This window comes from Cololabis saira, chromosome 14, assembly GCF_033807715.1.
Source record: "Cololabis saira isolate AMF1-May2022 chromosome 14, fColSai1.1, whole genome shotgun sequence".
NCBI classification, from domain to species: Eukaryota; Metazoa; Chordata; class Actinopteri; order Beloniformes; family Belonidae; genus Cololabis; species Cololabis saira.
The window spans coordinates 31,626,150-31,647,818 of record NC_084600.1 but is presented as its reverse complement, the minus strand read 5'-3'; the positions used below and the strand labels follow the sequence as shown (position 1 = coordinate 31,647,818).

Here is a 21,669-nt window from a genome sequence, read left to right as displayed (position 1 = left end):
AGAATAGTTGTGCTATTAATTTTACTAACAACCGATTGGTGTGTGTGTGTATACGTTTTCAAGAAGGATCTTAGTTTTTGAAGATGGCATTCATCTCGTCTGAAAGGCCTCATTTGTTTTTTGTTGTTTTTTTTTGCTGTGTTTTGTAGGACGTTTCAGGCTACACTTCTGCTACTAGAACCAGGTTTTTGTGTTTTTAAAAAGTGAACTGAAACAGTTGCTTCATGAGCCAATTAGCTGATCCAATTAATTCACAGATGTTTTATTAAATGAGAGATTGATAAGAATAACATCTGCAGATTGTGTTGACAGCAGTGGTTTTATATGGCAACGCTGTTCTCGATGAGTGCAGGGTTCAGGTACGGGTACGGCAGCTCCAGCCCGCTGTTACGTTCTGTGATGTCATCAGCAATGGCCTTGAGCTGAGCCTGCACCTCCTCCACCAGTCCGTGGTGGGCATCCACCCTGAAGATGGCCTCCTTGTAGTGACACAGAGGAACCTGTAGAGGAACGCACAGGGCCGTTAACTCTAAATGAGCAAACAGCACTGAGTATAATCTTGCAAATTTACAAACACAACCTCTGCAGTTATGACTATAATTATTTATGAATTCAAAAGAAAAAAACATCAGGGGAAAAAAACTGCAGGTCAGCAGATTTGGAGGGAAATGCCTCGCAAGAAAAAGTTCAATTTCAAGATGATCTAGGTAAATAAACCTAGCTGAGCTAGCAGAAAAACAAATTCAGACATAACAAAATTCCAACTTCATATAGTCAAAAATTTGCAATTAAATCTCTTCCGATCACAGACGGTGCATGAACATAAATGTTCTACAAATAAAGACAGATTGTCATGTGTCCTCAATTTCTGGATATTGAGGCTGACTGTGTAGTGTAGTGCCTCTAGTGGCCAGGAAGACTGTACAGCTCTGTGTTCTGCATGTAGACAGAAACGTCTGCAGAAGTGTATCAGTGTAGTCTATAGACCTGGACCACCCGGCTAAGCTAAGCTCTGTGACCTGGACCAGTTCTGTCACATGGACCCACCTGGCCAGGTTATTACTGTGACTCCTTCCTGCATGTCCTCACCCTCTCTGTCCTATTAACATTAGGTTACTAAAACACTTCACTTCCCTGAAAGAACATCCTTTTAAATGAGTCTTTTTATAACTCAGTGATTCACTTTTATTACCTGAGAGTTATTTTACAAATAGGAAAATCATGAAATCTCTCATCGAGTGTCAGCGCAAAAGTGTTTTGAGGTTTGGTATTTGAACATGTGGGTGGAGCCTCACAAAGTTGACGGCAGGTTGTGATAGCATGGTCAAAGACATCAGGAAACGACAGGTGCAGTTGACATCCGGGAGGAAGGACATAATGTCGTCCTCTGTCACGGCACCTTTGACCTGTGGAGGAGGACGCATCATGCAGGGCGGATAATTCGGCATCCAGAGAGCGAAGTCCAGCTGCAAGAGGCAATGTGACAAACGAGAGGATTGACCACACAGGAATCGTCTTCTTATCTAGACAGCAGAGGTTTTCTACTAGAAACTCTTCCCTACAGACCGCTCTGGTTCAGTCTTCTTCTGATTGAGCTGCCATGAACATCTAACATGCTCTATCGGGCCTGCAGGAACTGGGATTGAGCTCTTGTGTTTTTGTGTATTCGTCTGAGTATTACACAGTCTGACTGTGGTCAAACATTGCTGGGACGTCGACTCCTGGGAAGATTGACAACTGTCTTGTTTTCTACTTGAGAATAAACATTCTCGCTGTACAATGTTGAACTCCTAGTAGTTTATAAATGGTTTTATAATCATTTCTAGATTGATGTTCACAACAATTTCTTCTCTATGACCACTGCTGTTATCTTTCCCATTTGGCATTGTGTCTGCAGACACCTGAATGCACCGACATAGACCAGACCAACATATTGAGAAGAACACATTTTTGTAACCAAACCGACTAATCTCATTTGTTGAGCTTTTTGCTGACGTGACACGGTTACATTTAAAGAGAGGTGCAATTCGAGTTGATCGTGGTTGGGATTCCTCGTGTTGGGGGAGGGACGACGTATTGCTCAACGCTGACGCATAAACCAGACTTTAAATCATTCCTTTTGTTCTGTTGTGAAATTGCATGTCTGTTGTCAGACTCACCTGGGAGAAGTTGACGGCAGCATGCAGAGCTGAACACGAGTAGATGATCATGGTGACAAACTTGGACATTTCTGCTTTGGTGTGAAAACGCTGAGGGAAGCCTGTAATATTCCAATAAAGTTAGTAGTAAATGCAGTGGACCTCCACCAGTCTGTTTGTGTGCACCAGGATAAAAACTGAGGGGAGGATGTGTGACCTCAAATCAGAAAAAGTTGGAACAATGATGAAAATACCAAAAGAAAAACAAATGACAGTATGAACCCAAATATTTCATTATTCGTCTCATCAGCTTGTCCAGTGACATCATCAACATCTCTGGGCTCAATCATCCAGGTTGGAACATTTAATTTCAGTCCTAAAATAGAGAAATTGATGCAATTGTGATCATGATTTCAATTTTGGATTACAATTACAAAAATAATGCAATATAAAAAAAGATATATATTTTGCCACATATTGGGTCTTGTGTTCTGACTGACAGGTGGGCTTCAGGTCTAGACTTCAAATGGTCATGGTAATATTGAGGTCACACTGAGGTTTCTGCCAAGCTCTGCTAGTGTTACGACAGCCACCTGTTCCTAGCTGGGCAGCTGAGGTTAGCCACAGTCCAGCTGGCTGGTTTGATGGGTTGCGGAAGAAGCTGAAGAACCTGCTTGCAGTCTTCGCTGTCCCTAGTACAGAATGTTTAAAAAATCTCCACATCTTCCCAAGATTTTCGGATTTGTGTTTGTAGATCTTTTTCGTTTGTCTGTGAAATGAACAAACACACCTGAGGAGTGTGTGAATCCGTGTGTGTTGAGTTCTGTGATCCAGTGTTGAAGCTCTGAGTCATTCTGGACATCGTCATCTTCACAGTAATACATATCCACCCAGCTGACGACAAACCTGTAATAAAAACACACACGACTACTGTGTTTGAAGGTGAAGAGGACTTGTGTTTATCACTCTGGGACATTTACATTGTCTTCTGTGGGACAAAGGTCCAGGTGTGTTTGTTTACCTGTGAAGGGCATCCCATATTCTCTGCGCATCCTGAGCATAGAAGCAGTTTGGCAGTTTGTCCACGCCGCGGTCGGACAGGTCGTCAGGAACACACAGAGACCGGTACCGAATCCTGGCGGAGGCTCGGCCGAAGAGAGTCGACATGCCCTTCATACCAGAACCCACCGCCTGCAGGGACCAAACATATCCTCATGTAAATCTCTCAGGATTTTCACTTATGAGAAGCTGCTGGCTGGATAAGTTGACGGAAGTGTTTCCATCTTCATTTCCAGTGGAAGTTTCACCTGATCAAAGACCCCGCCTACAGCCAGCAGCGACGCTCTGGCCTGGAGGTTTATCTGCAGCGACGTCCTGACATGTGGCATCAGCAACTGTCCAAAAAAACAGCCAATGAGAAAGGATAAAAATAAAAACGTTTTCCCTCCAGCAGACGCGTTCAACCAAAACCTGAAAAATTACAAAAGTTTGTGTGTTGCGCCGTGAAAATCTACAGACCCAAATTCAATTCAATTCAATTCAATTCTATTTTATTTATATAGTGTCTATTAAAACAGAAGTTGTTTCCAGAGGCCCAGAACATGACCCCCGAGCAATTATTACATAAACATAACATAAACAATGGCAGGTAAAAACTCCCCTAGTGCAGTGTTTCTCAATCCTGGTCCTCGTGGGCCCCTGTCCTGCATGTTTTAGATGCTACCCTGCTTCAGCACACCGTGATAAAAGTACCTGTGTCATCAACAAAGCTGTACAGACCTTGATGACAAGCTAATGAGGACCTTTAATTAGAATCAGGTGTGTTGGTGCAGGGAAACATCTAAAACATGCAGGACAGGGGCCCACGAGGACCAGGATTGAGAAGCACTGCCCTAGTGGGAGAAAAACCTTAAACCAGATGAAGAGGTCGAGGTGAATCAAGTGTCCCGGTGGTGCGTCTGCTTGAATACCTGATGCAGCGGGTGCAGCTCCGGCAGCTGTCGCAGCGTAGCAACGCAGCAAAGCTCCCCCATCATGTGGGTCCGCAGGTAATGAGAGATCAGCAGGTGACAGTGGACGTCTGCGCTGCGAACCCAGGTCTTAGCTAGCAGCCAATCCCAGCTGGGATCAGACGGCAGGAAGACTGGATTCTGAGGGCCCGGCGTCTGGTGTAGCTGAAGAAGGAAACCTCAGTGACTGACCATTGACTGCTTTCAGATTTTAGGGGCTCTGTGTGGGGACGCCTACAGTAGTTAGTAAAACTCAAGTTTGACAGAAGAGTTCAAACCCTTCAAGCTGATCTGTTGTAATGTAATAATCTGTTAGACTTAATAAAGAAACCAGATTAGATGTGATGGAAATATTAGCCTTGGCCTGGGTATAGGAGTGAGTGTGAAAACTAATATTTTGTTCCTGAAAGATTAGCTCTAGTGTCACAATTACCTGTTTATCAGAATCTTAATGTTTAATCATCTTTTTGTGGTGTTCAACATATCTATGCATCTCATATTCTGTGTCATTCCTGAAAAACACCTGTTGTACATTTTTGACCCACTTTGACATCACTCAAGTCTTTATTCCTGGAAATCTAAATGCATTCAGTTTCAATGCCGACAGTCACCTAGTGGTTTAAACATATTATACAGAAGTTTTTATAAGTATGTCCACAACAGATGTGTAAATCTGGAGTCCAAATTCAAGAGAATTTTTGAGAAAACTATAATTATAATTTATAAACGCAAAAGTTTTCAAGAAAATTCAGATTTTGACTGAAAAAAGTTTAAAATTTCTGTTAAAATTATAATTGTGAGTTTATAAACTTAAGTAACTTTTGAGAACATTTTAAGTTGTATTTATAAATGTAAATTTATGGAACAAGAGAATTTGTGATTTTAGAAAGAATATTCTACTTTTCCAAGAAAAGTACATTTTAATAAACTTTATGCATTTGGTAAATTCTTGAAAAAACTCAAATTGTTTCCTAAGTTTGCAAATTTGCAAGACAATTCTTATTACGACTTTTTGAACTTGTGGATTTGTGGGAAAAAGACGGCATTTGTATCACAACAGAGCAAATGCCTCTTGTGTTTTTGCACTATCCCCTTTGCTGCTGTAATCTGGAAATTTCCCCTCTGTGGGACTATTAAAGGATTTCTTATCTTATCTTATCTTATGTATTTGAGTTATAATGTCATTGAACGGGGCTCCCCGTTGGCTTCAGTGGCCCCATGCATCTGTATGGTTTGTATATAACAGGAAATGGCTCAATTCAAAAATACTTTATTAATCCCCATGGGGAAATTAATTGTCAAAAGTCAAACTGACTATTTTAAAGAGTTGTTTAGAACCAAAGTGTCAATACCAGAGAACCCCTTTTCCACCTATAACAGGATCTCACCTGGATGGCGATGGGGACCAGCTGTCCCTCCTGGTTCAGGTGAAGGAGGCACAGGGGTGCGGCCATATAGGTCTGCTTTCCATTGACAATGTTGGCTGGTACTCCATTCATAACCTCATAGTCCAGAAGGAAAATGCTTCCTTTCTGTTCCATCATGAAAAAACTGAGATAAAGTGCACATCTCCAGACACACAAGAGCTTTAAACCAAACAACACACTCACCTGTAGCTCAAGCTCGAGTGAGGATTCTTTGGGCAGGAAGGGGAGGAGCATGTCAGAGGTGACAGCCAGGTTTGGAGGGAGGATGCGGGTCTGGCACAGCAGCAGGGGATTGCTGCCATTCAGACACTGATAGCCAAAAAACCAGTCCTCCTTCCAGTGAGCTTTAAGAAACCCTAAGAGACACAGTTCTCATTGTCCTGCAGGTGTCACAAACACCCATATACAGAACCTGGGGCCCGGAGATTCAGAGGGCCCCTGAGCTTTAACCACAAAACTTTATAAATACACAAAAAACAACTGCAATGAAAATGTAACTACAAAAAAGGACAAAAGAACTATAAAGAAACTTCAAGCAGATACAAAGCAAAGAAAATGACACGTAATGAAGATGCAAAGAGACAAAGCAACAAAAAGAGGGAGTATAACTAAAAATAAGCACAATATCACTCTGAAAAAAGTGTAAACAACTACCCCAGAGTTGGTCATGGTGTTCCACAGGGTTCTGTACTTGAGCCATTTCTTCTAACTGTATACACAGGCATCAAGTTACCATGGTGACACTCAGCTACACCAGTCCATGAAGCTGTATGAAACCAATAAAATAGCTGGACTATAAACCTATTTCATAGACCTGGGATACTTTTTATTTCCTACTACTAAACTCAGATCTTACTGAGCTTCTTCAGAAACAGACTGTCTAGCATTAACCTACTCTGGATGGTATAGTGCAACATTTAGTACAACTGTGAGGAATCTTGACCAGAGTTTACCCTTTGAATTATTTATACAAATGAATTAAATCATTCCAACAGAGCTCTTGTCTCTCATTCTGCACGTTCACTTGTGGTTTACAAAAGTAGCAAGGGAGACAGTTTCAGGCTCCTGGCTCTGGTTCTGGTGAAATCCACTCCCAGATAGTGCTCAGGGCACAGACACCCACCCTCTCTATCTTTACACACGCTTTCTTTTACAGTCCAGTTTCACTTCAATTAATGGGTAAATATCAGGTAATTATTTCTGTACTTAATGAGGAAGTACCAGGTATTATTATGGAAACAACACACGCTTTCTTTTAAAGTCCAGTTTCACTTTAATTACTGAGTAAAAGCCAGGTAAAAATGTCTGTACTCATTGGGTAAATACTTAGGAAATAGAATTACTGGGCAAGTAACTACAAGGTAAGTACCTGCCAATTGCCAGGTAAAACATGGTAATTATCAGGTTAATTACAAGGTCAATAGAGTCATTTACACCCCTCGGGGGTACATGCACCAATCGATTGATAATACATAAATCAATAATGAATGAGTAAATACCCGGTAGTTATCCATGAAATGTATAGTAAATACAAGGTAACTACATGGTCATTGAAGTGTAATTAGCTGGTAACTACTTCAAATATAGGTTATTATTTCCTGGTAGTTTGCAGAAAAATACTTAGTAATTACCTGGTACTTACTTAGAAATAATTCATGTAATTTTCAAAGTAATTACATGGTAAATTGACTGGTAGTTACCAATATTAACCTAGTAAATACCTGTAATTTCCCTCATAGTTCCCATCTAATGTCTTTGTAATTACCTAGTAATGTTTAGTTTAAACAACCAGGTATTTACCATGTTATTACATGGTAAATACACATAATTACATGGTACAAGAAAATACGTAATAATTACCTAGTACTTACTGGGTAAATTACCCGGTAGTTACCATGTAATTACCTTGTAAATACGAGGTACTACTAGGTAATTACAGTGTAGATACCATGGTATTACCTGGTTATTACTGTACTGTAAAAGAAAGGGTTACCCTTTTGTCACTGTCATCAGTGCTACCCACTACATCTGTGAGAGCGTATGAGGTCTTGGGTAGTCAGTGTGTTGCTTTGTGTCTTACTGGCAATGTTGTTCTTGTGTCCGATGTGTGCAAAAAGTTTCTCCAGCTCTGAGAAACTGGTCCAAGCCTCCAGTCGGCCTGCAAAGCCTTTCAGGTAATGCATGTTGAGGGGTGGACTGAACATAAACCCAAAACAACTGTCATGAATCTGTCCGGTAGAGGCCATGCTGCAGTCACAAACACGCATGAAGAGTGGAGGTCTCACCTGTTGTGTGTGTAGCTAAGGTTTGGACCGAGTTCAGCTGCACTTTTCAGATCAACACACTGTGGAGTGCCATCAACAAACGGACGCCACCTGAAATGACAACCCCAACCGATGGAGAAGAGAGAGCAGCAACAGTCAACTCTTGTCAGTCCAGAAACCTGAGGGTGGAGGTGTATAACAGAATTCAGACCAACTTCCTAGGACTCTTAATCAGGCTGGCTACAGCGCTGAACAGAACCCAGGGGTTGTTCTTACACTACAGTGCCAATCCCATGGTGTAACACTGTCCAGCCTTAAATGCATTGAAGCAGCTCCATGAACAAGAGAATAAGCTGTGCAGCTGGCACCTAGTAAAATGATGAGACTATTGATTCTTTAAATTTGGACACAGCATCTTGTGATAGACACCTACTATAAATACATTTTATCTTAGTTGTTTAAGACCAAAACTGTCCACGTTGGTTTCATCTGTCCAGAGGACATTGTTCCAGAAGTCTGCTGGTTTATTTAGGTGAGGTTTTGTGAATCTAAGCTATAGTTCCATGTTCTTCTTAGACAGAAGCATTTTTCTCCTGGAAACGCCCAAACAAACTGTCCTGGTTCCATTTTCTTCTAATTGTTCTGTCATGAACATCTAACACGCTCGGTGCAGCTTGTAGGCTCTGAGATTAAGCTTTTCTGTTATTCTGTATCTGTCTGAGTAAAACCTAGACTTATCCTTGGGTAAATCTGCTGGGCTGTCCACTTCTGGAAGCTTCACAACTGCCTTGGTTTACGTTCGGGTACGTAAGCGACTGCATAGTTACGTTTGCACATATGTCACACCATATCAATAAGCCGAGAGGAAGCAGGCTAGAAGCTGTTTTAATTTCCGCTGTAGCGCTGTTAATATGCCACTTTATTAAGTTTTAATATTTTTTCAGGTGTAAAAGTAACCGTTAAGATCCCCAACCTGGGCTCAGTTTATCCAAATAACGCCTGTTAAGAAATTTGCTCTGACGTTTTCGGGATGAGAACAGCCTGCCGGCTCGGGAGCTGATTTATGGTTCCGCGTTAAATCGACGCAGAGCCTACAGCGTAGGGTACGGCGTACAGTGCGCGTCGCTGCGTAACCTATGCAGTTGGCTCCACGTTGGTGTAACGCGGAACCATAAATCAGCCTTTATTCTGGCGAGATCTTCGCGAACAACGGGCAAACGAGTGATTATGTACATCCACTGAGTGAATATTATGAAAGTAAAATATATATTTCTCGCTAGAAATGTAATCAAAACGCATTTTTATGCAGAAACTAACTCAAAATATTGATTTTATTCACTAAAAAATAAGAAATGTCCGCCATGTTTTTTTTTTTTAATTCAGTCTGCAAATGATGACGTAAAGTACGGATTAATGAAGAAAAGGGAATGAACTTCATCTTAAGTGGGTATGAATTTGTGTGTAAAAATAGAAAAAAAAAGACTGGTGGAGGAGTTTCTCTTTTTATTAAAGAGAGCATTAATTTTGTCATATTGGAAAATGTGTCAAAAGCTATTGACAATGTAATGGAATGCATAACTGTAGAATTATCTATGTGTAAAGGGAGAAATACTGTAATATCCTGTCTGTATAGAGCCCCGGATTCAAAGTTAGAATTATTCAGTGATAGTGTGACAGAACTACTCTCTCTGACAAAGCATAAAAATGTTTTCATATGCGGAGACTTTAATATCGATATCTTAAACCCAAACAACAACGCTGGGACAGATGACTTTCTAAATAGTATGTATGCGGCAGGTATGCATCCCTTAATTACAATGGCCAGCAGAATTACCAAACATAGTGCCACACTAATTGACAATATATTTACAAATGTCTTAGAAGCAGATCCAGTGAGTGGACTATTGATATGCGATATCTCTGATCATCTACCAGTCTTTGCAATGTGTGAGTGGAATCATATTGTAAAGAGCGAGACGAAAAAAAGAAAGTTAGTTAGGATAAGAAATGAAAAGAATATGAACGCATTGGAGAGTCAGCTGTTGACACAGACATGGAGACATGTGCTCTCTGAAACAGAAACAAACAAAGCGTATGATGAATTCCTGAAGACTCTCACAGGACTGTACCATAAACATTGCTCTGCAAGGGAGATAACAGACAAAACAAAAAAGAAAGCCACACCGTGGCTTACGAAATCACTTGTAAATGCATGTAGGAAAAAAAACCTTTTATATAAACAATTTCTCAGAGACAGAACAGAAATAGCTGAATCCAAATATAAAAAATATAGAAATAAGATAAATAGTGCACTAAGAAAGCAAAAAAAGGATTACTATGAAAAACTACTATCAGATAACAAGAATCATAACAAGAAACTCTGGAGTATAGTGAATTCAATATCAGGTCGGAAACCAAAGGTCACACTCCCAGACCACCTTATTATAAATAATGAGACGGTGTCTGACGGGAACTTGATTGTGGATCAATTCAATAAATTCTTTGTAAATGTTGGCCCACAGCTGGCCAAGGACATCCCTGAATCACCATTGCGCTGGGACCATTTTGACTCTGATAAGAATACAATCACTAAAAATTCATGTCTGTTACTTGAACCAGTCACTGAAGCAGAAGTTGTAAATGCCCTCACACAGTGCAAATGTAAATCTTCAGTAGATGTAGACGAAATTGACATGAGACTGTTGAAGGCGGTACAAAAAGGAATTATAACACCACTCTACGCACATATGTAACTTATCCTTCAAAACCGGTGTATTTCCAGACAAGATGAAAATAGCAAAGGTATTACCATTGTATAAAAGTGGTGATATAAATATGACTACAAACTATCGCCCGGTCTCCTTATTGCCGCAGTGTTCAAAGATTTTAGAAAAACTCTATAATAGCAGATTGGAAAAGTTCATGACTGAACACAACATCCTGTGTGATAGCCAATACGGGTTCAGAAAGCAACATTCGACAGCACTTGCCCTCACAGAGTCCTTAGAACTGATTAAAGATGCGCTTGACCACAAATTATATATAGTAGGCATCTTTATTGACCTCAAAAAAGCTTTTGACACTATAAATCACGATATTTTGATTGAAAAATTATATGATTACGGTATCAGAGATACAGCTTTAAGATGGATCAAAAGCTATCTATCTGGTAGAGTCCAATATGTCCAGATGGGAACAAATACGTCTACATGCCTGGATGTCGTCTGTGGGGTCCCACAGGGGTCAGTCTTAGGCCCTAAGCTATTTACTCTATATATCAATGACATAATCAAAACATCTGATGTATTAAAACTTATTTTATTTGCTGATGATACAAATATTTTCTGCTCAGGAAACGACTTGAATATACTGGAAAAAGCGATTAACAGAGAAATGACAAAACTAAATACATGGTTTAATATAAATAAATTATCACTAAATCTGGCAAAGACCAAATTCATGTTATTTGGGAGAAATAATGTAAAGAAAAGCATAAACTTGCAAGTTAATGGATACAATATAGAAAGAGTGAGGGAACATAAGGTTCTGGGTATATTAGTGGATGACCTCTTGACACGGCGACCACATGTAAAAATAATTCAAAATAAGATGGCAAGGAGTGTGTCTATTCTGTGGAAATTGCAGAAATCTCTCAATTTAAACTCGCTTAAGACCATATATTCGGCACTAATAGTCCCACATATGAGGTACTGTGTAGAAAATTGGGGTTTCACTTACAAGGGCATTACAGAACCAATATTTAAATTGCAAAAAAAAGCGCTTCGCATCATTCATTCTGTCCCAGCCAGGGCACATACGAACGAACTGTTCATAAAGGCGAAATATCTAAAACTGAGAGAGATACTTCATTTTCAGATGCTACAAACAATTTACAAAGCAACACAGGCGGCATTACCAGTAAATGTTCAGAAATTGTTCACTCTTAGTCAAGGTCCTCACAGCATGCGCAGCTTGCTGCAGTTTCAACAGAAAAAGATAAGGACAACGATGGGAAGCCATAGTTTGTCAGTAGCTGGTGTGAAAATGTGGAATAGCCTAAACAATGAATTAAAGTTAGCAAGAAATGTAACTGTTTTCAAACATGGGTTAAAGAAACTGTTATTGAAGGATTATCAAACCTAGGTACACGAAGGCAATGTCTGGCTATGTGTACAAAACAATGGCAATGTGGGAAATTCAGCACTGGAGCACCTAGCATGGAAACAAAACATGGAGACTAAACAAAGTCACTATAAAATGTGTGTGTGTGACATTGAGCTCTATCACAGCACAGCAGATATCACGACCAAGCAGAACATAAAATCAAGAATGGAGATTCTGAACTGGTCAGTAAATGCTATTGACAAGATTTTTTCTACACGGCGTGCTGGGACAAGGGAACCGGCCTGTCCAGATGGGACATTCTTGGCGGGATACACCATGGACAGCTGGAATAAGTGGAAAGTAGTGTGTCTTGGGGTGTTGGATATAGAAGACGTGGAAGACGTCTATATATTCACGGGCATGACGGTGGGCCTAGTGATCCTAGGGCTTGGCGGGGTCTGGATGCTACAAAAGTTGAGAAAAGTGAGAGCTGATCAGGCAAAGCTGCTCTCTGGCCTCGCTGACATCCAGGAGAGACTGACCAGTGTATGGTCGGAGGTGTCCAAAGCTCGGGAGGAGATGAAGTCAGTACGAGCGGAGGGGGCAAAGGCGGCTAGAGAGCCAGAGGACGGCGACTAATCAAAATCTGCATTGACACACGCACCTCCATTGCAAAGTGGATTGCATGCAAAAAGAGGCTTGGACATTAAAATAACTGAACAGTGGACACAGTAGTAAATCACAGGAACGGTGATCAGGATGAGTGGACTGGACACGTGTACAAACATACATGCTATCTGGACTGTGAAGGATGAAATTAGACAAATTGCTATGTGGTAAACTATGTATCTTACTGAATTCTGTTGTTGATGTGATCATGAATCTTACATAGAACGGGGCGGGACTTTGATAAGCGTCAGCTTCTCCCGTACCCTTTTCGTCATGTGCTGAGTATGCAATGTATAATGTTCTGGAGATGAAATGTGTCTATATAAACATGCCGAAATAAACGAAAAAATAAACGAAAAAATAAATAAATAAGTATTCTGGGAAATTTTTCTAGCCCCCGGTCAGCTAGGGTGCATCTGAAACCCCTCGATCCGTAGGGCCAGATTCATACCCACTAGCCCTCATTTTCCCCACTACCCCTAGATGAAAAGAGGAATTGGGACACCACTACCCTCACGGAAATGCGCAAAATTTAGGGGTAGGGATGAAAAGTAGGGGTAGTGGGTGTATTGGGACTGGGCCTAAGATACTAACCCTCGTCCCAGAACAATCAGAAGAAGATGTCTGTGATCAGCATAAAGTTTCACCTGATGAGCTCCTGGTGGTGTTTCAGCTGTCTAAGACGATGCTGTTTCAGCTTCTCTTCAGTCTCGTCCTTCAGCAAACACACTGCAAGAACAATAAATATGATCAGAAAAATAGAGTCACTTCTCATCATTGTTTCTGAGGGGGACAAATTAAAACTGAGAAAGCAACTTTCTGGTTCCTTTGCTCCTCTCCAATGTTTAGGGCTTTTAGGATTGTCATATCCACAAGATTTTAAGACTGATGTAGTGAAGACTGAAATAGTAAAAGGAAGTTAATAGAAAATGTAACATAAGACAGACCCATTAAGATGTTTTTTTTCATACTATGACTCTAATTAGTACTTTTACCGTTGTACTTTCTTTGTATTTTTGAGTCAATCTTGGCGAGGCCTGCTGAAAGCTGCTGAAAGATGGTCTTGGATGCGTATGCTTCCCCAGAGTCTGGATGGACTGGTCAGTGTGGAGGAGGTTTTCACCACCAATAATAGGTGACCTTGTGTTTCTGCTTTCATTTTCTGCTCTCAGAAGGCATCGAGATCGACTCAAACCAGTTACCTGGAAACTACAAGTGCTGTTATAATTTCACCTTGTACCCAGGGTTAATGTGGCTTCTGAAGCTGAAGCAAAGTCCCATCGTCAGTCATGAGCAGGATGGACTGAGCGGTGGTTTAGCTTATGCATGATTGAACTCAACTACTACCCAAAATAAAACTATGAAGACCTGTTCACCTGCACTGTACTTCAATCAAAAGCAGTGAATACTGACTATGGAGGGCTACAAAGAAATTCAATTCAATTCAATTCAATTCAATTCAATTCAATTCAATTCAATTCAATTTTATTTGTATAGCATCTAATACAACAAAAGTTGTCTCTAGGCGCTTTCCAGAGACCCAGAACATGACCCCCAAGCAATTATTCAGAGGTGTCAAGTAACAAAGTACAAATACTTCGTTACCTTACTTAAGTAGAAACTGGAGTAATTATTTTTCAGACGACTTTTTACTTTTACTCCTTACATTTTCACGCAATTATCTGTACTTTTTACTCCTTACATTTTAAAAACAGCCTTGTTACTCTATTTCATTTCGGCCTTTAAAAAAAACTATCCAGTTAAATTGCTCCATCCGGATAGAGTGAATTTGGTTGTGGTTGTTTCAGATGTTCTTGTCCAGTTTTGTTCTTACATCCGTTCCCTCAGATTCCTGCAACTAAACTTGGATGTACATTCCAATAAAGGTTAGGATAAATGATAACATGCCTCTGAAGTTTGACTTTTTGCACCATTACAATACTTATAGGCAACTAGTCATCATATCCTCTGCTCTCTGAAACACATGTTAATGCTCAATAGTACACATATATGCTTCTTTAATATATTTACATTATACTAAGATGCATTCATTTTCAATGGCTTTTGTCCTTAATGGCTTTTTTCCCCCTTACATTACTTTTACTTTTATACTTTAAGTAGTTTTGAAACCAGTACTTTTATACTTTTACTTGAGTAAAAAACTTGAGTTGATACTTCAACTTCTACAGGAGTATTTTTAAACTGTAGTGTGTTATTATTACTGTGTGTTGACTATTTCTATTGATGCCTCTTGTTTTTTGCACTATGCCCTTTGCTGCTGTAATCTGCAAATTTCCCCTCTGTGGGACTATTAAAGGATTTCTTATCTTATCTTAGTATCTATATTTCTACCTGAGTAATGAATGTGAATACTTTTGACACCTCTGCAGTTATTACATAAACAATGGCAGGTAAAAACTCCCCTAGTGGGAGAAAAACCTTAAGCCAAACAGTGGTAAGGAAAAACTCCCCTTTAGGAGGAAGAAACCTTGAGCAGCACCAGGCTCATAAGGGGGGACCCTCCTGCCGAAGGCCAGACTGGGGTTAAATTAAATAAACTATATTATGTTGCTCATTGTATGTCAATATTTTCAAGGTAAAGTAACAAAAGTGGAGAATGTGCTTTCATTTTGACATTTACAACAACAAAAAAGTTAAACTTTCTCACATTTTCCACTTCGTAGCTCCACTACGCCATCTGCTGGTCTCAGCCACCTGTCACACAGGAACACCTGCGTCTCTGGATCCTCTGGAGCTGAACCCTGACCTTCAGACAACCTGCACACTTCGACGCTGCTGCAGCGCCAGCCCACGTCTGGGAATCCGGCCCGATTCTCCAGACGAAGCTGAACTAGAACCGGAGTACCAAGTGGACCGTCAGCCCGGACCTGGATCAGACAGGTCTGTGGGGGAGTAGGACAAGACCGTCAAACAAAAACCAGAGGATACCTTTTCAACTCAGTCAAGTGTCCACAGATTCACAAAGAATTGAAATGGAAGTTAAGTTAATTAATGAGAGAAATTTTAAAAAATATCATATTTATAAACTCTGAAATTTGCAAGAAAAATAATTTCAGAACTTCCAACCTCAGACTTTCAAAACTCATAAATTTAGAAGCAAATACACAGAAATTATAACTTTTGAATTAAAAAGACAAGAAAACACTCGGAGCTGAAGACTTTTCGATTAAGAGAGGAAGGACAGTCCACTCCCGAGGCCCCAGGTTCTGCTGCCTTGCAGGAAGCTGTGTTGGTGGGATTGAGGAGGTCTTCAAAGTATTCCTTTAGCCAACTCACAACATCCCAAAGTCGAGGTCAGCAGCCCATCCGCCACCATAAACGGTGCTGGTGGTGTACCACTCCCCTTCCTGTGATGTTGGATGGGGAACCAGAACCTCCACAAAGCCATTCAGAAGTCTTTCTCCACAGCCTCTCCAAACGGCCTCCCGCTACCCGTCAGCTGCTCTGGAGTCCCTCAGGTCCAATCGGACTCCTTCTTCAGCTTGGCCGTATCGATCGATGCTGGTGTCCACCACCAGCATCTTCAGGCATTACCGCCACAACAGGCACTAACCAGCTTACGGCCACACCACCGGTCAGCCACCTCCACAATAGAAGCACGGAAATATGTTCCACTCAGGATCAGTGTCTCCAGTCTCTCTCGGGATGTGGCTTAAACTCTGCCACAGATGGGAGTTGAAGCTCTTTCTTTCAGAGGATGCTGCCAGACATTCCCAGCAGACCCTCATACTAAGTTTGGTCGTCTGACCAGTGTCTTCCGCCATCATCAGAACCAACTCACCACCAGAGATTTACCATCTGAAAGCTCCACTCCTCTCCTCTATTTACCCAAATCTTCAAAATATGTGGCTCCAAGTCCGATAACACAACAGCAAAGTTGATCATCAATCTGCAACCTCGGGTCTCCAGGTGTCAAGTGCACACCTGGACCCCTATTTTTGAAGTGAGTGTTCGTTAAGGACAATCCGTGACAAGCACAGAAGTCCAATATCAACATGATTTGGGTTCAGATCAGGGGGTCAATTGTCCCAATTACACCCTCCCAGGATCTCACTGTCATTGCATATGTGAGCATAAATGCCCCCAGCAGAACAAGGGAGCCCCCAGCATGAGCACTCCTCAGCACTTCATTTTTATTGGTAGCCTGGGAGGCTCCTATTGAACTCTGAAATAATAGAACACGTGGACAAGGGTTACCATGGAAACCTTTGTTCATTGTACTAACTTGGGAGTACAAGGGTCTGTATTTTTACATACTCCCACTCAGTGCATGTTAGTTTACATACAGATGACATATCTGATTTATATTGCAAAGGTCTTCTTTACTTTTATTTTTTTAAAGAAACGGGGGCCAGCTTCCAGGCTTTTATCTCAAGTCCAGATGTCAGGCTTTGTGGAGGTATAGAGTTGTATCAGTGTCCTTGGCAAAGCTTATTTAAACTTCTACTTAAGTGTAGTGAGATCAAACCAAAACAATCTTTTTTGTCGTTCCCCAATATTTCTGATCTGGGGTGACAATCTCGGAATCACAACCTTCTATTCTGTCTCAGGAAACTTGAATAGACTCACCGATCCAGGCAGGAGATGTTGCTGATCGTTTACACTGGTAGGTGTAGTCTCACCCTCTGAACCAACGAGGCTGAGCCACAGGCGGCTGAAGGTTCCACAGGTGGGGCCAGGTGAGGTGTGAATGGCCACTTCAAATATCTGACAAGTTGCCGTCGAATCAGACATGTTGGCAACAGAGCTGAGGACGAGGAGATGGATCAGGATGACTGACAACAGCGCACACTACCATTTTTATAAACAACTCCTCAATCTGGAATCAGCCCTCTCCGAGGATGTCGATTCAGTTGTTTTGTTCGGACGGGTGAAAAAAAGAACACCTAGAAACACTGTTTACAAATGTTGAATTGAATGCTCTTTTTAGTTGAAATTAAAAGAAGAAAATAGAAAGAAGCATGAAACATAACAATCTCAGTTGGTTTAAGCTCCTCTGTCTTTTCTGGACCTTGAATTCTTTGTGTGTGGATTTTATTAATGAAAATGTATATTTTTCATCAATCAATTTAAACTTTTTCTTGCATAATATGAAGCCCACAAGGAAAAAAGAAACATGTGAGCAATACTGAGTACACCCTAGTCCCTACTTGGATTTAAGAGGGTAAGTTACAGCCAGGTGCTGCTGATCTACAATCCTTCATAAAGTGATGATCAGGTGTGCAAACTTATATGAAATTCAACATTTTGGCAGTTTGCTGTTCTGGTGGAAAAAACCAAGAGGGAAAGACATCAGCAATGGTCCCAGAGAAATATTTGACCTATCAGATGACAAGATCAAGGATCACCACCGTTCATGCACCACAATGGAAGATGAAAATAACGTCTAGAACCACGTTTGGTGAGTAGTTTATGGTGCATTTAATTTATCTCACAGCTAAATCTTGGGTAAATGTTCTTTTTGCACATGACCTGTGTGCAGTCATACAAAGTTAAAACTGCATATTGTCCTGTTTCCTCTGAACCACTGTGATACGGTCTCATTTGTTTTTCCCATATTTGACTAGGAAATGAGCTACAGTTAGTTTCAGTGTTCAGTGGGCAAACTTGCAGAAAAAAACATTCCCAAAAAACAAGATAAAACACTGGGCCCATTCATGTTAAAGGTTACGTCCTTCTCTGTGATTACTGTCCACCAGAAGCCAGTCAAATTACCTCTTTCTAGGTAGGCTTTGAGAAAAAGGCAAAACTAAATAAAGTGGAGCTGTTGAGTCGATGAAAGGTTGTTTCAGATAATCAATAAGTTCCTTCTCTAATCAAGCATATAGCACAGTTTTAGATTTTTACAAGTCCTCAAAGAAGTGTTTATGATGAAAGTGACAGTTTACAATTGGATTACAATGCACAGGTTGAGCGGTAAATATGTCCAAATAATCTAAGATTTAAGTGTGTACAATTTGAAAATATTTTGATATATAACAAACACAAACACAGACCTAAAAAGTCTGCACAGACAGGTGAGTTTACCTGCAGAGCGGCGCCTCCTCCAGTCTGAGCTGCAGCTGAGGAAGCTGCGTCTCATATATGAGGGCGGCGGTGACGTCATCATTGTGTGGAGGGTTTCTTAAAGTTGATGGAAATCTATATGTCTTGCATAACAATATACAATAACAGTTACATTTGATATAATGAAAAATGTTTCGAACTGGTGTGTCGAAAAATGAAAGATAGAAATGACTTATTCGCGTGTCATCGGGGTTCCATAGTGTAGCGGTTATCACGTCTGCTTTACACGCAGAAGGTCCTGGGTTCGAGCCCCAGTGGAACCACGGCCTTCATTTTCTTCTAAGTGTACTGGCGTTCACAGAGAAAACTATGACAAGTTGTTGAACCTTTTTTTAGGTTGACCGACGACGCGTCTCCGACGCAGATAGACGTTACAGCAACATACGATTCTAGTAGTTTCTAAATACGACACTACACTTCTGCAGAGACATCAATACCTTTGTTGATAGCATATCAAAATCAGAAAAGCAAGTATCGAGCAGGATTATTATTATTATTATTATTATTATTATTATTATTATTATTATTATTATTATTATTATTATAAACCTGGACACATTGTCTGCACTGCTCATACACATAACCAGGCTCCATTACCGGAGGGGAGAAAACGCCAGATAGCCGATAAATTACTATTCCACTGACGGACAATGAAACTTCGTTCACATCTTAAAGGTATTGTGACATCATTTTTAACATGCTTTTAACACTATTAAAAGTCTTGGCCAACATCCCTCAAATGTGTCTAAAAGAGTGTAACAAGAAAATATTCACTCTAGTACTCTTTTCCTGGCTTTTTATTACAGTGTTTTTTTGCGCCGTGAAAAATGCTTCCTTTTCCCCTTTCCTGTCAATCATTGCTCCGCTCCTCCTCCAAACCTCCTCCTCCTCCAGCCATACGCTCACAGCGGCGTCGGAGAGAGCCGGGAGCGACAGGCGAAGCATGCACGGAAAAGCAGCACGGCGAACCACAGCAAACAATCATAAAAATAAAAGGCATGCAAGCAGCAGTGTCACCTTATCTTAAGTCCAGTCAGTGGCCGCGGGTGTTCTTAGCAGTTTTCCTCCGGTGATTAGAACAAAAGAGGGTCTAAACACTAAACAGCTCCGTGTTAAGCCTGATTTATGGTTCCGCGTTAAATCGACGCAGAGCCTACGCCGAAGGGTTCAGCGTACGGTGCGCGTCGCCGCGTACCCTATGCCGTAGGCCCTGCGTCGGTGTAACGCGGAACCATAAATCAGCCTTTATGGTGCGCTGGAGAGGAGAGGAGACAGGGAGCTGGGTGGAGGGGGCGGTGATTTAGCGGGCCGTTACGTAACGGCCCGCCACCAAACCAGATGAGCCGTTTTTGCACAGTTATGCGGAAAATCCCAGAAAGCACACAATACACTGAATGTTAAAAGTTCGTTGTTTTTTGGGTGTAATTGATGTCAAGACACCCAACAAAACACAAAAAATCAAGAAAAATGTGTTTTTCATGTCACAATCCCTTTAAGGCATTTTCCGAAAAATCGGCAGAGTTTGTGAACAAATCAATAAGTTACCATTAGTCTTCTGATTCTGTCATAACACCAATATCCCCACTGTCGCTGCACAGCGCTGGTCCGTACAGCGACGCCATTACAGGCAGAACCTCCTTTATCAAAACGCCTACTTTACCAGAAAATTGAAATACAAGTTAAATGAAGTGCCGAAATGGCTGAAAATTCAATCAGGTATTTTTTTGTCACACGGTTTAACATTCGGCATATTCATGGCGTCGATTTTATAAGCGTTACTCGAGTTTCTGAACCTTAAGTCCGTGATGGGCAGTGTTACACCGCGGTACTAAACAGATACCATCACATATGTGCAAATAACGACGGGGTGCTGTACAGTGTTAAATATAGCTGTTTAACAAGGTGTTCTCATACAGGAGCTCTCACCAAAACTATCTGTACTTTATGTTCAGCGCATAAATGTAAACAGTGGAGATGCCGGGGATTGAACCCGGGACCTCATACATGCGAAGCATGCGCTCTACCACTGAGCTACATCCCCAGACGTCACGCTACCGTTCACGTAGCGCCTCATCTGATCCGCAGAGCGGGGCTGACGTTATCGCATATCGCAGGTAAGCGCACACACACTTCAAACACTTGAATGCAAGCCTCACTGTACGAGTTGCATCTGTTAGTTACTGGCTAACACTGTACTGGTAAAAAAATTTAAATAAAATAAAAAAGTCATAAGAACGCCCAACTTTTCATGTTTGACCGATTACGTCACAACTACTTTTTTTATCCTTTATTTATTCAGGAAAGTCCCATTGAGATACAATACCTCTTCTGCCAGGGAGTCCTGGTCAAGATAGCAGCAAAAAATAAATTCAGTTTCATATAAAAGAAAATACATACAAGGACAAGTAACTTTACAAAAAGTAAAAAAAATATCAAAACAAGAAACAAACATAAAACATACAAGGATCAGAAAGCTAAAAATGACACTTGATTAAAAACAATGACATTGTTCTGTGAAAACTGATTTTAACATGTGTTTGAACATGTTAAGAGAGGGTAAATATTTAAGGTTGAGTATGTGTTGTAGCTCATTCCAAGCTTGCGGTGCATAAAAGGAAAAGGCTGATTTACCAGACTCTGTTCGATTGCTTGGGACCTTGAGGAGAATTTTCTCTGATGATCTGGTGTTATAGCTGCTAGAGTAATATTTTAATAAATTGGATATGTACAGCGGTAGTTTAACCAGTAATGCTTTTGCAATAAATATTAACATATGTGATTTTCTCCTTAGACTCAGTGAAGTCCATTCAACCCTTTGATACAAATTACAATGATGTGTGTGCACTTGAGCCAGTTACAAACCGCAAGGCAGCATGATAGACTACATCCAGTTTTTTATTTACATTTTTATTTTTATAATTACATCACCATAGTCTAATACTGACAAAAAGGTACTTTGTACCAATCTACT

At 40.8% G+C, this 21,669-nt stretch overlaps 1 protein-coding gene and 2 non-coding genes across 3 annotated transcripts; 1 reads left to right on the top strand and 2 right to left on the bottom strand.

The window, feature by feature from the left end:
• Positions 1-256: 256 nt before the first annotated feature.
• zgc:152891 (uncharacterized protein LOC767741 homolog) lies at positions 257-18,672 on the bottom strand. Its single transcript, XM_061739139.1, has 15 exons — positions 18,660-18,672; positions 17,202-17,379; positions 15,280-15,514; positions 13,259-13,340; positions 7,860-7,949; positions 7,655-7,770; positions 5,758-5,930; positions 5,536-5,679; positions 4,109-4,312; positions 3,446-3,532; positions 3,160-3,329; positions 2,929-3,044; positions 2,160-2,260; positions 1,296-1,466; positions 257-500 (listed from the first exon to the last, which is right to left on the bottom strand). The coding sequence occupies exons 2-15, from the start codon at positions 17,364-17,366 to the stop codon at positions 321-323; spliced, it is 2,034 nt and encodes a 677-aa protein (XP_061595123.1). The 5' UTR covers positions 17,367-17,379; positions 18,660-18,672; the 3' UTR covers positions 257-320.
• A 216-nt stretch (positions 18,673-18,888) lies between these two features.
• trnav-uac (transfer RNA valine (anticodon UAC)) lies at positions 18,889-18,961 on the top strand. The gene has a single exon. It is a non-coding gene; the product is annotated as a tRNA-Val (tRNA).
• A 1,706-nt stretch (positions 18,962-20,667) lies between these two features.
• trnaa-cgc (transfer RNA alanine (anticodon CGC)) lies at positions 20,668-20,739 on the bottom strand. Its single transcript has one exon. It is a non-coding gene; the product is annotated as a tRNA-Ala (tRNA).
• Between the last annotated feature and the right edge of the window lie 930 nt (positions 20,740-21,669).

Coding starts and splice junctions, on each gene's coding strand:
- zgc:152891 (XM_061739139.1), bottom strand. CDS start 17,366: ATGTCTGATTCGACGGCAACTTGTCAGATATTTGAAGTGGCCATTCAC. Junction 7,771..7,859: donor CTTAGCTACACACACAACAG/GTGAGACCTCCA, acceptor GTTTATGTTCAG/TCCACCCCTCAACATGCATT. Junction 3,533..4,108: donor AGCTGCACCCGCTGCATCAG/GTATTCAAGCAG, acceptor TTTTTTGGACAG/TTGCTGATGCCACATGTCAG.